General features: G+C 49.9%; 10 protein-coding genes across 10 annotated transcripts; 4 read left to right on the top strand and 6 right to left on the bottom strand.

The window, feature by feature from the left end:
- Window positions 1-312: 312 nt before the first annotated feature.
- Z518_01168 (uncharacterized protein) lies at window positions 313-2,478 on the bottom strand (the record flags this gene model as incomplete). Its single annotated transcript, XM_013421769.1, has 6 exons — window positions 313-575; window positions 623-1,147; window positions 1,209-1,474; window positions 1,533-1,970; window positions 2,026-2,373; window positions 2,426-2,478. The coding sequence occupies 6 exons, from the start codon at window positions 2,476-2,478 to the stop codon at window positions 313-315; spliced, it is 1,893 nt and encodes a 630-aa protein (XP_013277223.1).
- A 734-nt stretch (window positions 2,479-3,212) lies between these two features.
- Z518_01167 (uncharacterized protein) lies at window positions 3,213-4,328 on the bottom strand (the record flags this gene model as incomplete). Its single annotated transcript, XM_013421768.1, has 1 exon — window positions 3,213-4,328. One exon carries the CDS (start codon window positions 4,326-4,328, stop codon window positions 3,213-3,215), a length of 1,116 nt encoding a protein of 371 aa, XP_013277222.1.
- Window positions 4,329-5,036: 708 nt separating this feature from the next.
- On the bottom strand, window positions 5,037-8,016 carry Z518_01166 (uncharacterized protein; the record flags this gene model as incomplete). The annotated part of the gene is made up of 7 exons (XM_013421767.1): window positions 5,037-6,138; window positions 6,192-6,310; window positions 6,378-6,428; window positions 6,485-6,577; window positions 6,637-6,837; window positions 6,885-7,758; window positions 7,808-8,016. 7 exons carry the CDS (start codon window positions 8,014-8,016, stop codon window positions 5,037-5,039), a joined length of 2,649 nt encoding a protein of 882 aa, XP_013277221.1.
- Window positions 8,017-8,785: 769 nt separating this feature from the next.
- Window positions 8,786-10,906, bottom strand: Z518_01165 (uncharacterized protein; the record flags this gene model as incomplete). Its single annotated transcript, XM_013421766.1, has 4 exons — window positions 8,786-9,681; window positions 9,732-9,874; window positions 9,949-10,266; window positions 10,314-10,906. 4 exons carry the CDS (start codon window positions 10,904-10,906, stop codon window positions 8,786-8,788), a joined length of 1,950 nt encoding a protein of 649 aa, XP_013277220.1.
- An 883-nt stretch (window positions 10,907-11,789) lies between these two features.
- Z518_01164 (uncharacterized protein) lies at window positions 11,790-13,655 on the bottom strand (the record flags this gene model as incomplete). Its single annotated transcript, XM_013421765.1, has 7 exons — window positions 11,790-11,918; window positions 11,987-12,092; window positions 12,151-12,268; window positions 12,328-12,481; window positions 12,578-12,856; window positions 12,926-13,028; window positions 13,084-13,655. The coding sequence occupies 7 exons, from the start codon at window positions 13,653-13,655 to the stop codon at window positions 11,790-11,792; spliced, it is 1,461 nt and encodes a 486-aa protein (XP_013277219.1).
- Window positions 13,656-14,313: 658 nt separating this feature from the next.
- Window positions 14,314-15,859, top strand: Z518_01163 (uncharacterized protein; the record flags this gene model as incomplete). The annotated part of the gene is made up of 4 exons (XM_013421764.1): window positions 14,314-15,186; window positions 15,266-15,318; window positions 15,373-15,423; window positions 15,475-15,859. 4 exons carry the CDS (start codon window positions 14,314-14,316, stop codon window positions 15,857-15,859), a joined length of 1,362 nt encoding a protein of 453 aa, XP_013277218.1.
- Window positions 15,860-16,617: 758 nt separating this feature from the next.
- Z518_01162 (ubiquitin-conjugating enzyme E2 13) lies at window positions 16,618-17,229 on the top strand (the record flags this gene model as incomplete). Its single annotated transcript, XM_013421763.1, has 4 exons — window positions 16,618-16,670; window positions 16,726-16,814; window positions 16,870-17,001; window positions 17,054-17,229. The coding sequence occupies 4 exons, from the start codon at window positions 16,618-16,620 to the stop codon at window positions 17,227-17,229; spliced, it is 450 nt and encodes a 149-aa protein (XP_013277217.1).
- A 906-nt stretch (window positions 17,230-18,135) lies between these two features.
- Z518_01161 (uncharacterized protein) lies at window positions 18,136-19,424 on the top strand (the record flags this gene model as incomplete). The annotated part of the gene is made up of 2 exons (XM_013421762.1): window positions 18,136-18,915; window positions 18,966-19,424. The coding sequence occupies 2 exons, from the start codon at window positions 18,136-18,138 to the stop codon at window positions 19,422-19,424; spliced, it is 1,239 nt and encodes a 412-aa protein (XP_013277216.1).
- A 525-nt stretch (window positions 19,425-19,949) lies between these two features.
- Z518_01160 (60S ribosomal protein L24) lies at window positions 19,950-20,725 on the top strand (the record flags this gene model as incomplete). Its single annotated transcript, XM_013421761.1, has 3 exons — window positions 19,950-20,000; window positions 20,123-20,266; window positions 20,435-20,725. The coding sequence occupies 3 exons, from the start codon at window positions 19,950-19,952 to the stop codon at window positions 20,723-20,725; spliced, it is 486 nt and encodes a 161-aa protein (XP_013277215.1).
- An 886-nt stretch (window positions 20,726-21,611) lies between these two features.
- On the bottom strand, window positions 21,612-22,202 carry Z518_01159 (uncharacterized protein; the record flags this gene model as incomplete). Its single annotated transcript, XM_013421760.1, has 1 exon — window positions 21,612-22,202. The coding sequence occupies one exon, from the start codon at window positions 22,200-22,202 to the stop codon at window positions 21,612-21,614; it is 591 nt and encodes a 196-aa protein (XP_013277214.1).
- Between the last annotated feature and the right edge of the window lie 163 nt (window positions 22,203-22,365).

Below are 22,365 nucleotides of genomic sequence, written 5' to 3'. Positions count from 1 at the left end.
AAAACCGACTCACGTGACCGGACTTCAGGATCAGATCGCTCGAAGCGTTGAAAAGGGCGCGAGGACCAACCGGTGGCTCGATATCGTTGATTGGCAATGGTTAGGCCACCAATGCCTTTCCAAGAGTTTTCTGGCGCACTTTGAAAAACGTGTCCGGAAGTTCTTCAGCCGCTCAAGGTCCGACCAGATCAAACCATCTGCTCCTAGGCGCAAAATAGGCGAAATAATCTCTCGAGGAGATCCGAATGATCTAGGCTCCCGGTGAGGGAGCTCTGTGGTACCTAAGGCACATTCAATTAACATTCTTTGCAGCTATGAGACCACCGAAGACAATTGTGTTGCGGGAAAGTCTTGAGTGGCTCCAAATGCCGTGCGTCCTTCGCCGACTTCAGACTCCAGTTGGAATGCATTCCATGTTTCAATAGGGAGATCTAAGGTCGCCGCCCAACCATAGTCTGGAAATGTGCCTTGAGGTGACCATGACGATAGCATATACTGGGAGTATTCCAGGTCAGCGGCTGGAAAGGCTGCCGGTGATATTTGATTATTTGCCGGAGCATCTGCCACAGTAGCACCTGCGAAGTCAGCTCCGAAATTTTCCATAGCAGGAGTGCAGCTCTACCTTTGTCATTTCTGGGTTCCTCATATGGAGTCGCCTGCCCGGCAAATTCTCGTCTCCAACGCCAAAAGCAATCGAAGACAACAGACATACTCAACCGACTACGGCAACGGAGGGTGAGGCAGTCGACGGTTCCATCTGAATTTTCGAAAGCATTCTTGCTTGTCCACAGCTGGGTGAGAATGACACCGGCTCTTGATGATAGGTCACTATCCTGAAGAGATACTCTTCGACAATAAAAAATGAGCGCAAAGTAGGCTTTTCGACCCCTTTCGAGATCCAGAGTTGGGGCAAGGTGGCTTCTGGTGATTCGAAGTATGACGAATGCCGCCAATAGCAGCATTTTTTGGATGTAGGCAGTTGATGACCCGGCCACATCTTCAGTCCCATCCATCTTCACGATTGCCTCGATCACAGTACAAGCTACGATGTACAATTGGACCAGACTGGTACTATCGATCTCGGGAGAGCGGATAAAAAAGTGAAAACTTTGAATTTGCAGTCGTGCGCAGGAGAGAAAGAAGTGGTCTGAAGAAGTCAGCGTGTGGAATCCACCGTAGGACTATCAAAAATAGGCGAGTTGACTAACTTGGCTGATCAGAGCACTCTGAGTCTAGTTGCGAGAGCTGCCACATGAATACGCCGATTATGGACTTGAGAGAGCTAGCGCCGCCAGGCTCGTCTACAGAAAGAACAGCGCGACCCAGTTCAAGGATTGCAATGGAGACAGTTTGGCTTAATTTCCTTCTGAAACGGAGCTCAATGGGGACGCCGGAAAGAGCATCTCGTCCCTTGGATACGTAGTCGTAGGTATCGAGTACTATGGGAGGTGGAAGTCCATTTGAAATAGTACAACTATAACCAGTCAGCTTCTCGACCCGAGGAATTTCTCAGATGGCGCCCAAGAATGTACCTTTGAGAGGCTATGAGACATGACAGCCATAGTTTGGCACGAAAGATCCTTTCATTTTCCTCGTGGCGCAGTGTGGTTCTTGAAAAGTCTTGCCCAACACCATGAACGTGAAGACCAATAGCAACCGCCAGATTCAACATTGCCCCGGCAAGCACGGGCGAGATGTCCTTGTGCATGGTGTCCACGGGCATCGGCCAAATTGTAAGGAGAAGAAATGCTTGAAGTGTCGAAAGCGGGTTTTCGCGGTGAAAAATAGAGCGCTGTGCCAATTCGATCACTTTGGGAGCGAGTAACATGAGAATGGTAGGATCTTGGGAGTATTTTCTTGCTCCGATGGTGACAATGGTCCAGAAAAGTAGTGGTGATTGAGGGTGGCAGGCATTCGGATCGAGAACGGTGTCGAATACGTGGACTTTGGGCGCATAATGCGTCAAGAAACTGTGCCAGAGTCAGTATCGACAGTTGCCAGCCATGCCAATGTAGACAAAGGTACAGGGAAAAGCAATCGTCAATCTGGGCGCCACAAAACTCAAGATCCTCCAATGTCTGAGAGGATGTTGGCGTCAAAGCACTGGCAACTCCAGTATGACTGATGGTAGGGGAAGTGGTGGCCGGCGCTAAAGGTCTGCCATGCATATTGGTCATTGGATTCGAGGGAGACTGGGAGGGAGTTTGCTCAGGGCCAGCATTGGACAATGACACTTGATGCACACGGGATGAGACATTGGTATCGGGAGACAATGGAATGAGTGAGCTCGAAGGGGCAGAATCAAGATCCACGGCTGTAGCGGTGTCCAATTGCCGACTCAGGCGATCCAGCTCTGCTTGTAAGTCGGCCTTCCTGGACAAACAGTCAGGTGTCTTTGGTATTCTCGAGGAGAAGATGGACCAACGTTCGTTTCTTGACTCGCTTAAACGACTGCAGAACGACACAATTGAGCTTCATCCGGGCACATCTTGAGCAAGGCTTTGAATGATCTTTGAACGCATCGCATCGGAGCTATAGGGGATCAGCTAGGGTCGGCCTTTCCGTGCTGGGAAATCAAGAGGGCAAGACCTTCTGCTGGCGGCACTCGGTGCAGGCCTTGACGCGACTGCTTGTAGTCTGGGAGAGTCTCGTGCTCATGTTTTCAATATCTTGCAGATTTTGTAGCTTCCATCAGAGGTGTTGGTGTGTTTCGCACCGTTATCGACTGTTGACTGGCTGAGTCGACCAGTAGATGGCTTTGGCAAGTGGCAAGAAGTTTGGCAGCTTCTCTGTGGGCGGGGGAGGAGAGCCTACGAATTACCCCGATCCTTATAAAGTTGCGGGGGATTATAGGCACTGCTCGGGCTATGTACAAGGGGCAATACTTGGTTGGTCAGTAATGGGAAGGCAGATGTACAGTACCTGCTCAGTCCTCGCCACCACCTAACCACACACGGCTGATTGTATTTACTTCCTCCTCTCGGAGTTGAGGTTCGATATCGGCTCCCAGCTGAGCCTATATGAATTTATTGTCCATACACTATTTATCCCAATACTGTGCCCCAGAGCAGATTGAAGCAAAGAAACAAAGAAGCAAAGCCATTCCATCTTGCCATCGAAGGAATCGATATCCTGCAAGGAGCAATGCTTCGGCTTTCAATAAGGTATACAATCCATTCCATCTAGGTCGTCGTTTTGGAGGCATATCTCCCTTATCTGAACCATGTTGTCGTGACTTTCCCGACCTGCTCCGCTGTCACGTTCTCACCTTTTGACTTTTGATCCCAGACGGCGTTACGGCCTGTGATCTTGATGCGGCCGTTGCTCCACTCCTTACTGGTAGGAGCATTTTCAGGCCTATGAGCCATTTCCATACCAGCTTCACGAAGCACAGGACTGCGATCGAGGAGGGTGTTGATGACCACCTCGTCGTTGGGCACACAGAAGTAGAAGACGCTGCTCCGGTTGTGCCCTCGTTGATCCATTGGTGGCTCGAACACACGATGGATGGCCGCCTTGAAGTACCCCCCTGTCCACCACAGCATGACCTCGCCTGCGTTGACGATGATAGCCCCAGGTACGTGCTTTACATACTTCCACTCGTCAGAATCGTAGTCGCGAACCTGAAGAGAGGTCATGGGCTGGCTAAAGAGGAGTGATAGACTGGTAAAGTCCTGGTGACCACCGAGCCAAAGACCACCCGTCACTGATTTCTCCTTTGCTGTATATTCGTCAAAGTACTCCATGTAGCGGAGCCACGTCTCATCGTGTCCGTCATAGTTATGAGCTTTCACGAAAAATTCCTCGTCGTCAAGCTTCAGGGCCATGGCGAAGAGCCGCAAAAGCTTGTAGAGGACCTCTTTGTGAGTGTAGTCGATGAAGCGTTGAATTTCGGGCTTGAAGGGGTTCATGGCCGCTGGCTGCTCCCTCAGGCTCATATCACGGTAGATATTGAAATTTTCAACCTTGTCGCGTACATTACCTGTGTTGCGCCAGTGGCCGCGGGGCTTGAAGCCATGATAGGAGCCTTCTTCGATCATCGGAGCTTGAAGGCGGACCTTTTCTTCTCGAGGAGTGCGTCCGAGAATCGTGTGCCCAATGTCCACTTGGCGGGTTATATCTTCTTCGCTGATGCCATGATTGACGAGCGTGAAGAATCCTTGGGTCGTCATAGCCAGACGAATTTCTTCGGCAAGTTCAGCCCTTGCCTCAGGGCCATCGTCGTACCGAGCGAGGTCAACAGTCCGCAAGGAAACAAAGTCAATAAGCTCTTTCGATGGAGCTACGGCCTCAAAGTGGTCGACTTCGGGAAGAGTTTTGGAGACCATGCTGAAGGAGCAGTATTGATTCAAGGGATTTGCAAGATATTCACTTGAGGTGACTGTTGAGTTCTGAATGATCTCATCTTGCTCCTCTCTGGCTTTTTATAGAGATGCATAGCCCGGAGACTCGAGTCATTGGCCGCATCTTCATAGTGCCCCCGGGTAGAGGCCATGGAGTAGTGGAGGCTCTCCGTGCAGGAACGGCCGATTTCAGACCGGAAATCCGAATTAAGTGTTAAGCTATCCAACGTAACTGACTGAGAGACACCGTTGTCCGCTCAAACCATCGTTGATGCCGGCCAAGACTTTCAAGCTTGTGCTCCAGACCCTCCGGAGAGAGGGTTATCAACTCACGGCGGTGAAGATGTCTCTCATCATCTCAACCGGAGTTCTGAACCCATCACAGCAGCCATAGCGAGGATGTGATGGCTGGGCAGCTTGACAAGCTTATGGGGGTCTCCTGCATGATTTTAATGTGCAAAATGTCATGACGTCTTTGACAGAGAGCGTACTTGGAGGTCACGACGGTTGACAAACAGTCAATTGCAAGTTCTCAGCTGCGAGAAAAGGGAAGAATCTCGGGATCACGTGTTGATTACATAAGAACTCAGACGCAAGGCTCATTGACACGAGGTGGTACACCAGAGAGCTCACTTTATGACAGTCATTTACATCCTTAAATCTGGTATCTCAATCATTGCCGTGAGGGAGCGCTCATGAGGACATAGTCAACTGAAAATCATGGCGAGACACTATGTCATCCATGTTTTCCTTGTCCGGCTCTCCATATACAAAAATTTGAATGATATCTGCGAATCTCCTCGAGATGCCGTTTGTCCCTAGCCTCCGAAGGATAGACTCCAGAACACAGGTAGTGTTTGCTTTCATTTCAGCCGGGTTTGCGTCAAGGATTTTCCTAAAGCAAGGTATGGTCTCGCTGTAGATATTTGATATCGGATTGCTCTCGCGCGACAATTGCACCTCCGGAAAAGACTGAAAGGATTCCATCTGATCTGGAAGAGATGATGTCCAAACGTCGCCCGCCGACGGGCTCTGAGGTAGGTACAACATGTAGCAATACCAGCAAAGTGCCGCAGAGAATAAAATCCGGGGAGTGTGGATTGCAACAAACGAGCCCATGGTGGTTGACACAATCAAATTCTGCAGAAATAGCGCATTTAGAAGACATCTTTTTGAATCCACGGACGAGATCCAAGATAAAACGTATTCCCGCGTAGAAGAGGCGACCTCACTTCCTTCTTTTCCCACAGCTAATTCCAGGGTGCGAAGATCCGTTGTTAGCGTCATGAATGTATAGTGCCATAAAGGTAACAAACTGAATGGGGGGTCAGACTGTGCTGAATGATCACCCAGCTTTCTGTAGGAGTCCGAGACAGAGGTGTACCAAGTGAGGAGATCGGATTCAAATTTGCTGATCATATTGAACGAGAGAAAATCCAAATGTCGACATTCGCAAATTGACGCGCCGATGCCGGAGAGCGTAGTGTATACGTTGAGCATACTGAGCTCCCGTAAATCCTTGTGAAATGATAATTCAGACTGTTGAGTTGCCGTCGAAAGGCCCCATGGGCACATGCTGAAAGGATTTTGGGTGTGAGAACGAGACTCCCTTCGATGAATCTGTCTCTCTCGTTGTTCAGCTCTGAATATCATCGCCCATGCAGCAGCTGAGGGGGCCGAGAATAGTTCTGAAGAACAGGCTGTGGGTAGGCTTGTTGTGTTGTGACGGAAAACTGGTTCATGATGAAACAGGGCTGCTATTTCAGCATCATGAACGTAAAGGATGAGAGCAAGCCTATGTGCGCAGTCAGGAGCTTGTCAGCCAGTGCTTCATAATAGGATCCGTACCTTTTCAACTCTTCTTTTCTAGCCCATCTCTTCCAAGTTCTAGCCAATTCGTCCGGAGACAAGTTATCAGCAAGACGGAAAGGGGCCGTTTCACCGAAGAGGTTGGAGTGGCGAGCAATCTGCAATCAAATAATCTCAGCCACTGTGGATATAATTTATTTTTTTTCCCTTTTCGTATGCACGTACCGATATTAAGGAACCATGAAATGCAGCGGCGGTGGCACGATGAGCAGGGTCCTAACGCACGACCTGCTTAGCCAACAGGAACAGTGTCACCCTACAAAACTACTCACCCCAGAGAGAAGCGCAAATGTTTGCCCAATTATCGAGGCTTTTGTCGAATTCCAGGTGTTGTCCGAGCTTCTTGTAAGGAATCTTTCCCATGGCTGTCGATTCGAGAATTAGAAAAACGTCTCAAACGAAAGGTGGTCGTTTGTATACATACGGCACCAAGAATGGCTTTGTTGACTCGTTCGAAAAGCATAGAGCCCGCCTTCGTGGCCACTTCCGAACCCAAAGAGAATGTGGCAATCGAACACATGGACAGTACCAACAATGCATTGTGTGCCGTCGGTCGAAAGGTCGGGGCGTGTATAAGGGGTAATGTGACATTGAATCGAGTGAAGAACAAGTGGATACATAAATTCTGCAAACGCGTTAGATGTCGAATATTGACAAATAGAAATGGAATACCATAAAGTCGATTGATGGAAGTGGTTCATCTCGAAAAGGCGGCCGAAGATCTCGAGCCATGTTGGCGCGATAAGATTCATCGATGTCATCGCCGTATGCGGAGTCTCTCTGTCTCGGAGTAACACTACCAGAGCCAGCGCCGAAATCATTGTCTGCATTCCTGACTTGGATATACCAGACGTGCCTCAGATCAAGGATCTGAGGTGCTGTACCAGGTTTTTCGGTCAGTTGACGGTACGACGTCAGACTTCGAGAATGGTCGTGAACGGATTGGTTCGTACTAAGCGTCGCCCACGGATTCATGCGATCAAAAATGGCGAGGTCGAAATTGTCCTCTAGAAGCCAGTTTGCAGAATCAAGCCCCGTGAGATTATCCATGAAAGCTGCTGCTCTAGTTTGGGAGTCGTTAATGTCGAATTCACCACCCTGTGACAGATACACTGTATCCGCTTCGCCTCCTGTAGTGCCAGTCAACATGCCTATGGCGGGCTCTGATTGATTGGGGACATTAGACGTATAAGAGTCGGTTCCTATGTCGACCAATACGCTCAAGGATTGGGAAGATACGTCTTCGCGCGAAGGCGTCGGGAAAAATGATTGGAGAGAAGCACTAGACTCGTCTAGGAGGATCTCGTGGACTCCTGGCCTGACCGAGCCGCTTGTCAAACGCGAACTCGATCTGTGTGCATCTTCGGCGGCTCTGATGGTTGTTGTCGTTTCGAGGCACCGAGACGAGCCTGTAGTGGACGAAGCATCGGATGGCGAATTACCCTGATCAGGCGCGTGGATGACATTGGTCGTAGTTGGCTTGTTGTCCTTACGGTTGCCATCTGTATTGCTTTTGTGAATCCTTGAATGGCGCAGAAGAGTATCACTTCAGAGATTAGCGTCCTTTCAATGGCCTTTAGCAATCTCAGACGTACTGGCGTGGATAGGCCTTTCGACAAATATTGCAGCGAAAAGGCTTCTCCTTGGTATGTGATCGGATATGACGATGGTAATGATCAGCCTTGACAAATTCTCTGGGACAATAGGGACATTTCCTTTCCTTGGGCGAATTGTTGGTATGGGATGGTTTGAGTGATGTTTGCGATGGGTGGTAGTCGCTGAGAAACGTATCGGGATTTGTCATCGCCGTTGCTCTGGATGCTGACTGCGAGAGAACGACCAAAGAAGTTTCCCAGTTGGCACTTTCCCATTACCCTCAGAATCAAAGAAGTTTGAATTTGAAGGTGGCCGGCAGCACACGAGTCGGATCGAAGGGTTTCCTTCGAGCGGCTTGCGCTCTGTGGATGGACAAAGTGGGGACGACTCCAGCAAAGCAGGCCGTATTCGGGATGGCTCGCTTATTTTGGACCTATGGGGGCCCAGATCACTTTTCGAATTGATGTAACGGGAAGAAATGAGGTGAAGAAGCTGTTGCAGAAGAGGCGAAGAGATGGTGAATGCTTGGGCACTGGGGACTCTCTGGTCTGTGCCATTAGCCACGAGAAAGGCTTAAGGTCACCAGTGGAATTACGGGCAGCATCAAGGGAGGTAATACAGAGAGAATAGAAGGGGGATACCAAGCTTCCCCGTACTTCTCGCAACAGCTCCCCCTTCGAGGTCTAGCCCCTGCTAGGTTCTCCGCTATTATTGGTCTCCCCAGACCACCGGCCAACCCTCCACAAACATTTGATGTTGACGCGGCCTATACAAGAGCCGGGGTTTGCCGTGCTCCGTAACTCAATAGCCATAGCAGGTGTCTGTGCCATGTGGTGAGTGGCAAAGGCTCAACATTTGTCCCAATGGCATAGCTAGGATGGTAGTGCAAGTTGTGAACTCGAATTTATACAAGGGTCGCACCTCGTCTCAATGTCCGCTCTATTTGTCGACCAAGACCCAACCGTGGAAAATTGCGCCTAGAGCTTTGAGTCGGGCAATGTGGCTATCTCTGAAGACCCTAGAAGAGTAGTCGAAATTCGCTCACAGGCATTGACTAGCTCTTTCCCAGAGCGGCATGCAGCAAAAATGAACCTATCTGGCCGTGCCAAAATGTATTTTCTTCCCTCAACCTCTTTCTTGATGCGATACATGTCGTATCCGGTCGGTTTTGGTCGGTGCTGGCAGAGCTCTGATGCGGCAAACTCGTCGCCTGTCGCGATGCGGTATATTCTCTGCTGCGACATGGCTGGTGAAGCGCCAGTCTGCTCGGCTGCGACGGACGGGGAGAGTATGAGAAATGCCGCTTCATCTGCCTTGACTTCTCCATCCGAGATGCTCTCGAGGTTCAAGGCTGTCAATTCTGCTCGCGATCTCTCTGCCTGCTCGAGATCATCAACAAGGACAAGAAGGCGAAGAAGCGAATTGGATCCAGGACCATAAATCACATCATCTGTAAACTGGACTTTCGGCCGGCCCCCCTTGGGGCTGTGGAAAACAGACCGACAGTAGACCTGTGGCAGAGAAAGCCCGCCTCCAAGGTCAGGCAGGAACGCCATTCCAGGCGCCCATTTGTATTTGATCATTCCCTCAGCGCGAGGTCCTAATTCCAGCTTGTGTCGGACACTGGGAATCAGCTGCATGAACCAAAGAACCCAGTCTCTAATGAAGATCTTGACCGGATTGCGAGCGGTTGTGAAATTTCCATTGACCACCGTGGCAGCGAGGGACCGGTCGAGCTGCTGTTTTCGTTCGAGGTACCATCCAGTGAACAGTGACTCATGATTTCTGTCAAAATTCGGTCTACAAGTCAGGGCAAGTCTCCATGCGACACCCGAAGCGTCCCGGAAACCTGAAACTATCCCTTGGCCACCAACTGCTTCCGTCAGTAAGTTTCCTATTCTGATAATTTTGTATGATGCGTACATGGGGGCATCACGTGCGCAGAATCGCCGCAAAGGATTACTCTCCCCACAGCCCACTTGTTACAGCTTCTCGCAGAGAATGTAAAGGGTCTTGAACGCAGGACGTGGATGCAATCGGCGGGATACTGGACCGGATCTTTTAAGCTGTTGCATTTCAAGTTAGCATTTGGGTGACAGAGGACTAACCAGGCACTGAGAAAACCCTGTTCGGGACCTACCCATAGATACTGCCTGGATGAGTCAAATAGGGAACGATGATTTGCATCGTCTTTTCGGAACATGCCATCGCCTGTGGATCCTCTCCCTCCTCTACCACAAACTCGAACCGCCATAATCTTTCATCTCGGTGCCCGAAACTTCCACAGACTGAAGGTCGATCGGGGTTACCTATGAATCGAAAACCATGCGGGAAAAATGTATCATAGACCTGTTGAGGGGTGTAGCCGAGTTTCCATAATGGAAAATCCGGGTGGGATTCAGGTGTCGGGAGATCCATGTGCCAGTTAAGTGCAACCCAGGTCTCTTGATAATGGTATCTGAATTTCGTCAAGCGTTATTCTCGCATTGGCAGGGAACAACTTACCCAGCAACTGTTTCCAGGAGCACACCTTTCGCTTCTAAATAGTGCTTTCGGGTGAAGCCCGTCTTCCCGTCTGCACCAACAAGGAATTTTCCTCGAATCCATTTCGTTTGTCCGTTGTCGTCGACGTATTTTGCACGAACCCAGTCGCGGTCTTCCTCGATAGCCACTATTGTCGATCCGAGACGCAATTGCGAACATGAGCAGCGGCTAGCGGTAAGGCGGATATTTTTCTCCATCGCTGGTTGCTTGTGACAGATCGCGGCGGGATGACCCGTTCCCCCTTCAGTGGAAGAAAGATTCATTCGCATAAATGGCTTCGTCTTCAGACCGTGTTTTCCCGACGTGAAATAAACCCATCCGATAGTCGTCCCAATTTCGGTGTATATTTTGTCGTAGATTCCAAGCCCCTGAAGAATCCGTATGCCGTCCTCATCCAAAGCGATACCTCGGGGATCAGTAACAATTTCCTTCTCTTTCTCTAGCACGACATTCTGCACTGACATTTGTCCGAGAAGCGCGCTGAGAAGGGCGCCTGTCGGCCCACAGCCACAGATTATCACATCTGTGCTTTCCATTTGCTGTTCAGTCGCCATGTTGATGCTGAACCTGAAGGGCCCAGAAGAAAAGAATCCAAGGATACCGAAAGGATTGATCGCGAAGCTTTATAAGACAAACAACATGCTCTCGGTCGAAATAACAACATCAGGCCATAGCTTTCTTGATGTTGATGTGGCACCACTGGACATTGGAAACCCCACAGGAATCATATGCGATGTACGAAAAGATAAATTGGTGAGTGGCCTCATCTAGGGCAATGGAAGTATCCTCCAAAAGGACGATCGGATGGGCCAGGACGGTATCTCGGCATCGAAATTTACCGTGCCATTTCGGCCCTCAGAATGCGGGGCGCCAGCCAGAATTCTAGGGTCGACGGGCGCCGAATTGCAACAGGGCGGGGCCCCAAAATGCGGGACGATGGTCTGATGGACCTGCTGGCGGGATGATGTGATCGCTGGCGCCTGGAGCCGGTCCTCGAGTCTCTGTTCATTACCAGTATTCAATTCACATTCGATCTCTGGCCGGATTTAATGTCGGGATCATGAGCAGGTGAGTTCGACCCTCGAGATCTACTAGCTCCGGGCCGACTTGAATGCCATAAAATACATCACTAGCCTGGAAGACGGTGTTCTTTTGACGTGGATAGGATCTTCAGTGAAGTATCATCCGACTGGACGCTGCCTTTTATACAGCAAAGATCTCCCAAAAAAAAAAAAAAAGGTCCGCAAACTACCAGCACGACAGATATTTCCCTTCGTTGATAAGCCCTCATATCTCACGTGGGCCACTGACACCTCGACGACGAACTCGAACTTGCAGGTTATCTTGTCCGACAAACCAACCGCCGCGGATCTTCCATTCGTGCTGTGGGGTTGGGAAAGCAAACTTAGAGAAGCGACAGTTGTTAGGCCGAATGTTTCAAGAATTACCGCCGAGCATGTTGCCGTTGGGACGTACCTCATAGTGACGAAGTAGCTGGGGCACCAATTTCGTGATTTCAAGCATGGAAATATTCTTGCCGATGCAGGATCGCGCCCCGTGACCGAACTAATACCACCAAGCAATGTTATGATCTGGTTCTGTGTTCTGTGCACGTAAGAGGAGATGGAACTTACGGTGAGACTGGCGCGGTCCATGGCGGCTAATTGCTCGGGAGACGCCTCGAGCCAGCGTTCGGGTCTGAAGTTGTCGGCATCTTCGCCATAAACCTGTCTGTTTCGTCTGCTTCATTTAGCGAACCGTCGTTTTCACATCGGGAAAGGGGAATCCAACGACTTACGCGGCGACCCAAGGATTGACACCCACGATTGTTCCTTCGGGAAGAAAATGGTCTCCCAGTGTAACTCCACCCTTGGGAACATGCCGCTCAAGGAGTAATCCGACCGCGGGATGCATTCCTGTGTTCAAGAACTTATTGTTAGTTCGTTCGTGCCTTGGCCGTCAAGGGCTTCCGTACGTAATGCTTCTTTGATGCATGCCTGTAAGTAAGGCTGGTTGTTTGACTCCTTCCAAGTGATAAACTCGCTTAGACTTCCTTCCGACTCGGCCTTGTCAATTTCATCTACCACCTTTTTGAGCGCTTGGGGCGACTTCATGAGGTAATAGAATATCTGGACCTGGAGTCAGTACACCACTGTTTCTAGGACACGATCGTCGCAAAAGGAGTAGATGATTTTCCTTTTCTTCTTCTCGCCATGGTGACTTACCGATCTCAAAGATATCCCAGTTGTATCGCTGCCGGCCAGCACGTTATCAATATTGTACATCCGAATTATCCGGTCCGTCACAAGATCTGGATTCTTTTCCTGAGCTTCAAAGCACCGAGTCAGGAAGTCTCGCTTTTTATCATCAACGCCCTGAGCCTTGGCTGAAAGTCTTTCCCTCATTCTCTCCACTGTGAAGTTGACGATAGGATGAGTAGGAACACAGGCCAAGAAAAGAGGACTCTTTGTGATGAACTTATCGACTGTCGGAATTTGGCCAACCTGCACAGCACCAAAGTGAGCTTTGGAGGGCAACTTGGGGACAGGGGAAAGAACACTGTCACAACTCACACTGCCACCGTAGAATACTTTGGTACGGATGTCAGCCATAATTCCATCAACATCGCTTCTTGTCTCCAAGAAGCCCAGTTTCCTGCTGAAAACAATCTCGCCACTGTCAAAATAAGCTGGGGTCCATCCCGCTCTGGTGGAGATAAAGTAGAACATACATCACGTCGAAAGCATACATCTGAAGCCATTGTCCAAAGTTAAAAACCTTTTGTGAGCTAACAAACTCATCTAGCCTCGACATGAAGAGCTGGCTGGTAGAATCGATAAGAGGCTCAAATTCAACCAAGGTAGACATGCTGTAAGCATTTGCAATCGGTCTCTTGTACTTTGCGTGGTAGCCTTCGTCCAATGTTGTGAATAGACTGGGTGTGAATTGACCTTGATAGGAAAGCATATGCAAAGTGTAGAACTTGGTTTTGGTGAAACCAGAATTCAGTCCATAGATCTTGGGAATCAATGCAGGGTCAGAGACGGAGATTGTGCGAGGACCGATGCGGACAAGGGAAGAACCTGTCTGCCTGTGCAACTTGATGTGCGTCTCATGGGGTGTAGCAGTGATAGTATCGATGAAACGCCACAGATCCGTGAAGCCGGCGACAAAAGGTCCTGGGATGGAGTTGAGACTTCTTCCGTACTTGTTGAAACATAGCCGAAGAAGGATCAAACAGACAAGCAGCCACATCCAATAGCCCTTCAAGAAGGCTTTGGCCTCTTGTAGAACGTCGGCCATGGAGGATAAGGTAGATCTGGTGGAGGGAACAATTGGACTGAACTTGGAGGCATTATCCTTGCATGAGAGCACTGTATCGCTTGGTATAAATAGAATACATCGGTACTCATGTCACTTTGCGGTCGACCCCATACGGAGAGGTTTGCCTCTGCCATGTCATGTCTTCGAGAAGGACCCCGCGTCGCGTCCACGCTGATCGCATCGACGTAGAGGTAGTCACAAGACTTGAAATGTCGAGGCTGGGTTGGTGCGAGGTCGCACTCTTGCGCTTGATTGAAACGCCTGGCCAGGAAATCTCAGAAGAGGCCATATTCCAAGGCTGCTGCCGAAGAGATTCGCCAGTTGTGCGATTTAAGTTTCGATGTGCGAGTCGCACACTCATGAATGAAGACTAGCATTGCATCCGACGTACCCACGGGGAACTCTTCCGAGGCATCAACAATTGATCGGTTCCTGTTTGGCTGAAGTCGTACCTATCCGAGACCGTGGGTGACCGTTTCCCTTCCCCGCTTGTGTTATTCAGCTTTGCGGAGATCATCTGGGGAATTTTTTCGACCAACAGTACCACAGCTAATTAACCGAGAAACAATTCACTTGCAAGAATCCAGTTGTAGCCTTGTTCAACGAACCAGCCGTTCCATCCTCAAATCTGTATGGAATGGACGCCCGAAAATCAAGACCGTCGAGTCCCAGCTTAAGGCAATGGTCATCAGGGCGAAGGTTGACGGGAGCCCAACGAGAGAGAAAAAGAGCCGTGGACAGACAGCGCAGCAGGAAACAAAGAGGCCAAACTGCTCTTCGTCTTGTTGAGCTAGAGACCAAAATCGAACATCTCACCGCCGAACTCGTTGCTCTGCGAAGAGGCCAGCAATCACCCACCATTGGATTAGGCCAGACAAATTCAGTCGTAAAACCACACCATGGATGGTTCGCGGATGCAGGCTTTGTTTCAGAGCCGTGCGTTGACCTTCCAGATTCGTGTCGATTGGGAGGGACATCTGGAATCGCGGTGCCGCCTTCTCTCCCAGTCATACCTCAAGCAAGTTTCGACGAAGGCAGTTGGACACACAATGCAGCGTTGGAGAGCAATGTCGGTGGACCCGACACACCCTGCGCAATCGGTATGACTCTCAGCAGCGATTTGTTCGATCATTCAAGATATTCCTTCCAGTCTTCTTCCAATGCCTCTCTCGAGCCCATGACAAATGCACCAACCGCGTCTGGTCCGATCCTTCACCAAATCAATTCGGATGGATTGGACAGGAGCAAAGGCACCCAATGTCAGAGCATATTTAACAACGTCTTGAAAACAGCGCGATCACTTTCACCCACAGATGTTTGTACAGACGAGAAGTTGAACCAGGATGCGCTAATCCGAGGCGTTCTTTTCGGATGGGATGATGTGATCTCAAGGTCCATGTTCTTCTGCCCTCTTTGGGAGATTATACGATATCTGGATAAACGGCTTTTCTGCCTGAGCGGTAATTTGACTAGGTTATGCACTTTGCGGATGATTCACTCTTTGCTCCTGGTATGCTAAGATTCGGCGCCTGCTTTCCAAGCGTCTCGTCCGAGTGCCAGTCTCTGACACTTTCTTTTCCCGATCCTAGTGCCTTGTGAAAGCTGATTCATTCAACAACCTGCCTCCATGGTATCGCCCTAGGTGAGAGAGTGCCAGTGGTGATCTTATAGCATAGGCACTTATTCGCAATCACAGACCTTCGCAGTATCGATTTGACCATCCTTTGGCAGTGGACGTGCTTCCATGGTAAGGGTTTCCCGTCGCCTACTCCGCTTTCATCTGACCAGGCAACGATAGGCCCGGCTTGCGGGAGCGTGCCGTTCTCTGTCAGAATCTTACAGCAACAAACAAATTCTGGACCGATGTGATCTATCACTTCCAGTTCTGCTGGCCCTATACAACACGTGACACTGTTAGCAGAAACCTTGAATCAGGCCTGTATGAGTTTACCGGCTTGTATAACCATTACCTCTACGAAATCCGGATGTGGAAGATGGATCCTACCTTTTTTGTCGGATTCCCCGAAACATACGATGACATAGTTCCGGTCTTGGAGATCGAGCGACCCCTAGCGCAGTCGATATCGGTCAAACCTCGATGTCGGCTGCTGCCCCTGCCCGAAGACCTGGAGGACCACGAAGAAGAAGAAGAAAATCCAGACTGGGACCATCTGTTATCATAGCAATAACTAGCGAGGGAAGTTCTTTCCGTCACGCTATCCGAACAACCCAGGTAGCCTCGTCGCAATCATCAATGACTTTTCCCCTTAATCCAAGCTCCAAACAGAGAGTCTATTAATACGAACGTTGTGAAGTAAGGGTGGCTCGACGCAACCAGATCCCGGCATCCAGTCTTATTCATATCTCTTTCGGATCATTTCTGGCAGGCGATGGCATTTTGTCGAATGGCCTTCTGGCATCCTTGTAGAGGTGAAGCCATTTACCACAGCATGTTGCTGTCTGATGTACATATTCCTGTACGTAACGAAGGTGAGGACGCGTTTCCGTGGTGTCCCGAGGATCGCGATTGGCCATGTGGGGATTGACGGTTGTCGTCCGAGGCCAGCCCCAAAGACCGAGCAAAATCCACCAGCGGATTTTACCGAGAGTAAGTGCGAGTCGAGCACCATTTCAGCCACTCTACAGTCAGTGGCGGTGCTTGTGCTTCAGGCTGTGTATCATGAACCGCAGTCGAGTATCAAACCTCAAAACATCTTTTGACACACAATTTAACCCTACAAGGCAGCTGCATCTCCTCACAAAAGCGACGATTCTCTCAACTCTCGGCACGGCCAAATTGTTCGGGTTGAGCACGATACACTGTCTACGACATTCAGTGACTTGAATTTCCCATCTCCTTGAGACCTAGGCCTCTCCAGACTCTTGACAGCACTGCTGTCTTGATTTTCCCGGCCCTCTGTGGCATCAACATACATTCGCAATGGCGTTGCCGAAGAGAATCGTAAAAGAGACGGAGAGACTCATGGCAGAACCGTATGGCAATCCTTGGGACCTGTCATGACCTGTGTGACTGAGGGAATACATGTAGAGTACCGGGTATCAGTGCCGTGCCTCACGAGGACAACCTGAGATATTTCGATGTGAATATACACGGTCCCTCTCAGTCACCATATGAAGGTATTGTTCCCTGCGCAGTTCTCTTCACGGCAAGGCCTTACTGGTACCCCTGCAGGAGGCATATTCAAACTCGAGCTCTTTTTGCCAGATGACTATCCTATGACACCCCCGAAAATCCGTTTCCTGACCAAAATCTACCACCCAAACATTGACAAATTAGGTCGCATCTGTCTGGACGTTTTGAAGAGTGGGTGTATTTCCTTCCAGGTTAGGATAAAAACGCTGACATGACTTAAAAGGCAATTGGTCGCCGGCCCTACAGATCAGAACCATTCTCCTTTCCATACAAGCTTTGCTTGGGGCGCCAAATCCCGACGATCCTTTGGCAAACGATGTCGCGCAACGATGGAAGGAAGACCAGGAAGCTGCAATCGCCACAGCGAGAGAGTGGACTAGAACCCACGCCATGTCGTGATGAGCTTGGAAAAATGAATGAATTTGGTAATTCTCTTTTGAAGAACAGAGATCGAGGCTTGTAAGATGTATCCACTCGAGCTGGGGCGCCGCTACCCTTCATCATGATGAGCGATGACTCTATGGGTTCAATAGAACATAAATTTCTTCTGCAAGCGTATTCGTTGTCTTCCGGGTGAGTACATATTTCATCTTCCCTCTGAAAGAATTGCCCCCACATCCACCGTCCTATCAGATACTTTTTTTGCCTGTGTTGCCCTTGAGGAATATGCCTTGTTCAACACTCTTTTATTCCCTTTTGTTATTGGGCTCTGCTGTCTCCTTTTTGCAATCGAGGAGTATGTGTACACGATCAGTCTCAGCCTTGTCATTCATCACGTGCCGTTCTCCTCTCCCATTGATCGTGCATGAATCTGATCACGATATCGTCGCGGGATCAAATGAAAACGGCCAGCACGAGAATCTATTCACACCTGATTAACTCGATGGACTCTCGGCGCCCCTTGGCCTCTTCTATCCTGTTGACAACGTGCAACACTCCCAATCCTTTACTCTCAGTCACCATGAACAAAGAAGCGGCCGCCATGTCTCCCACTCAACGTGGGAGCATGGCATCGAAGACGCCCCGATGAGTGTTCTGACCATGGGGATGCACCGAGATGAACACGTTGAAAACAGACAGGTATACTTCTCGTCGCTATCCAACTTGAGACGAAGGCTGAGCTTCTTCCGAGGGAAGCGGCCTCCCCCCTGGCCATCCTCTTGGCCAGAGGCGGAGGAAGTGACGAGGCTGGATAGGCACGTGACTCTCACCTCTCTTTCACTTGTTTTCAATTGACTAGATATAGTCCTCCTTGTCCCTCCTGTCCCCCTCTTCGGTGAGATCACGTTCAACATCGACGCCACCATGGAGCCTGCGAGAGAAAATGTGGACCGCGACGACGATGAGCAGACAATTCGCTCCCTGCCTCAATCCTTCCAGAAATTCGTCTCTGGCGATTTCCGATCCTTGTTGAATATGCGCCCTCCAGACATCAGTCAACACCCAGTATTTCAACCGAATCCCTTGAGCTCGATCAGCGACGCGCCTCTGATGATCACCACATATTCCACAGCACAAATCCGAGAGGAGAAAAGAAGGATTGAATTTGAAAAGGAGCGTGAACGAGCGGCGCATGAACGCAGAGACAGGTATATCTCATTTTCCTACCAAGGTTTCAGTAACGCATTTGATTCAGCATCAAGTAGCCGTGGCAGAATCGAACCTCATTCAGGCCCATCCAACACCCAATCTTCCCTTGTGGAAGGCGCAATGAACCTGTGTTACTCTGAGAGATTTAGCAACCCTCCTGCTACGGCCCATCGCATCATTCACCAGAGTTCTGGATCCTATGCCACCGGAAATAATCTTACTCGCCTTCAAACCAACCCTGATAATGAAGAAACCGACATCTACGGCATCCTTGCGGAAGGTTCACCCACAACTACGTCGTCAAGCCAGCCCAGAACTCCAGTGGACAGTGGGAAAGCAACAACCACCACCCCAATCTCAGAGGGGTCTGAGCAGAAAATGACGGGCTTACGAATAGTTACCGACTTGTTCAAACCAAGAACAGGAGTCGAGAAATCGCAGACAGATGACACTCAGCGAGCCCTTGAGAACCTCAGCCCTTGCCGATCCGATCTTGTAAGTGATCATTGACAATATCAGTCATAAAATGGCTGACTTCTTTATAGGAACGCCATCTTCGCATTACAACGAACTGCCACACATATGACTACACTCCCGGAGATCCATTACCACGACACCCAAACACCAGCAGAGGCTGGAACTCTCGCAACCTCCACTGTACCACCTGCATAGACGAATTCTGTGCTGTCTGCGGTCGAGCTTGCTGCGCTTTCAAAGCAGCTCTCCTTGCCAAAGTCAACCATGAAGATAATGAAGAGGCTCTAAGAATGGCAGAAGAGAGGATATTACACATTTGTCACATCTACCCCTTCGGAATGGAAGCGCCGACCTTTCTTCAATGCATTCGAGGCGATGAAATTGGCTGTGGCAAGATTGTTTGTCCAGACTGCTGTGGAATATGCCCTAATGAGATCTGTCGCGACATTCAATGCAGAAAGTGCAAGAAAATCCCTTGGGAAGAATGTCTCTGGCATGTTGCAGACATGAACGGACGAGCCATATAGCTCATTCAAATAACCCCCCACCCGACTACCGCCCTTAGCACTCACGATAACGACCTTTGATGGGCTTTTGGAGAACCTTGAGATTAATTAACTTCGGCTAGTATTCAGGAAGGGCGAGAGCTTTGATACGCAGCATCTCTATTGACATGAAACTAGCAGGAATCGGTGGCTGAAAAGACCAGGATCACTAGAACTACAGGAATGTACATAGCTTGAAAAATCGCATCCCAGATGAGCTCCTCCAGAAACAGGAAGAAATCATCTACGAGCTGATGAAATGTCACACACTGCGACCATTCGCAGCCCCTTTTTGGTTCGGTCGCGCACAGCAGTAGGTCCAGTGATTCGCCGTAGCAACATTTTCTCTCCGTTTGCGTCACCGGACCTATCTGATCTTGGCATTGCCAAGCGCACATTTTGCAACCCCGACTCGCAGCCTTCGCCCGAGCATTGGAAGGACAACTGCTCCATTCAATCAACCAATATCGAAGACAGGTACAGCATCGGGCAGATCGAGAATTCAAGATGCGTACCTACGACGATACCTTCAGTGCCACCAAAATCTACCCGGGCAAGGTCAGTTTGGTTCCTAGTGTGCCTCTGTGAATTCGCCGCAGCGGGACAATCTCTGAATTCAAGTGCCTGGTCGAGAAGAGATGTGAAAGAGGTCACTGACGCGGATATCTGGTGATTTACAGGGCAAGCTCTACGTCCGTGGTGACAGCAAAGTCTTCCGATTCCAGAATGGCAAGACCGAATCCCTTTTCCTTCAACGCAAGAACCCGCGAAGAATAGCCTGGACCATGCTCTACCGAAGACAACACAAGAAGGGTATTTCAGAGGTTAGTTTGAACATACCTTTCCCCATTTAATCTACAAAATCAGTCGGATTGAAGGGGGTGAAATCTTCACAAGAGGAAGAGGATCGCCCAAGATACTGTGACCACTTCTCTGAAGATCCATACCAGAAGCAGGAAGACAAAGGTGGCTGACTACATCTACAATAACAGGAAGTCGCGAAGAAACGAACCCGCCGCACTGTGAAACACCAACGAGCCATCGTCGGCGCATCTCTCGACGTGATCAAGGAGCGACGGTCCCAGCGCCCCGAAGCCCGCGCGGCCGCCCGCCAAGCTGCGATCAAGGAAGGCAAGGAGAAGAAAGCAGCCAGCGAAAGCAAGAAGAAGGCCGAGAAGGCGAAGAACGCTGCCTCTGCTGCCAGAGGCCAGGTCCGTGGTGGTATCGCGAGCAAGCAGCAGGCAAAGGGCGCGCCGAGCAAGGTGCAGGCCAAGAGCAGATAAAGCGGACCAGGAGAATGGATTGGAGTGCGGTTGCCAGTATCAGTGTGTATTGATGGATGAAGATGCAAGTTCTGCACAACTATGGTGTCTGTTCTTGACGAATTCCAACGAACCGCACACTTATGGGTGGCATGGAAATGCATGTGTGGTAGTTTTTATTGGAACAGGGCTGCATGATAATCGGGCGAAAATGAAAAGAGAAACCAGCTGGTCTCAATGCGAGCTCTTTTTGTGGCACGGCAGACTCAGGCATGCAGGGGGCATTTCAGATGCCGTGCATGATAGAAGACAAACGAAAAATGATTCATACAAGGTCAAGAACCGATGATTCGCAATACAAGGCCATTTCTTGTTCTATTGACCTACTGCCAGGAGCACAGGAAAGTATGTCATCTGTTTGAACCAATTCCACCAACAGCCTTAGGAAAGTAATGGTCGCCTTGGCCTCCTTTGCCTGTATGAAAGCGCACCAACAGCATCGTACGCGCAGAGAGTCGCAATATGTACTTCTACCATGATTTTGGTATAAAAATGGTCGCACACTCGGGAGATTTTATAATATTCCCACTTCCGCCTTCTTCACCTGCATAACAGCCGCATTTCTAGGGTCGCACGTGCAGCGGTATGCAATATTCGAAAAGCTCCCCAATCAGGGCTGATGAGTTGAACCCAAAACTATTCCCCAGCAGTCCGCGTATCGGTACATGATTGGCAGCGTAGGATGGGATCTTGAGGTTTCCAATTGCAGAGATTTCTCAGATCGGCTGGGTTTCTATGGACTCTGCCACAGAGTATTCCCAATGGCCATAGAAATAATATCGCCGCTTGTTGTTATGCCCGAACAGCATGTTGATACTCTCTTCTTCGATTCCTTCTCATTCATGAATCAATCACCCAACGAAGTCCCGAACCGATCCACAAAGAAATCCTCTGCCTTTCTCAATATCTTCGCATCCTTGGCCCCATTCGCGTTGGCCTCGCTGGGCCAATTATTCACTCCCCACCACCATTTCCTGACTCTAGCACCCAAGCTCCGGCCTTGGAATTTACTCCCACGGTTCCAATGTCGCCAGCCAAACATGACCAAGTTCCACAAGATGCCCTGCATCAGCGGCAAGAACACCTGATCACGGATGGTGATGAAAGCTACTTTCCAATTCGTATCGGCGTTCTTGATGCTCGCTAGGTAGGATTGTTCGAAGCGAAAGTCTGGGATGGGCGGGAACGATTTCCGGCGTGGACGCGCCTGGATGATTTCACTGGGGATCGTGGACGTGGATTCAGAGGTGGCGGCGGAGTTGAGGGATTGAGAACGAGAGCGAGGAGGAGAGGGTGTAGGTGACACGGGCTCGAGATTCCCTGGGATTTTCTTCGATGCCGCGGTTGAAGGATTGACGTCGTGCTCGGGTGAAGGGTCGCGCTTGAGGTGGACGGATTGGACAGCTGAAGCAAGTTCGGAGGCTGGATTTGCCGCCATCTTGATTGATATCAATGGGGATGAAACAGAATCCAGGACACGCCAGCCGGGTGATGCAGTCAGAAGTGGGGCGTCCAAGTACTAGATTTAGGGAGCTTCTGAGATGAATATATTCGCAATTTAAATAGGAAAGAAATGGCACTGTCGTTCTGAGAGGAAGAGG

The sequence above is a fragment of the Rhinocladiella mackenziei genome (genome assembly GCF_000835555.1).
Source record: "Rhinocladiella mackenziei CBS 650.93 unplaced genomic scaffold supercont1.1, whole genome shotgun sequence".
Taxonomy (NCBI): Eukaryota; Fungi; Ascomycota; class Eurotiomycetes; order Chaetothyriales; family Herpotrichiellaceae; genus Rhinocladiella; species Rhinocladiella mackenziei.
This window is presented reverse-complemented; position numbering and strand designations above follow the sequence as displayed.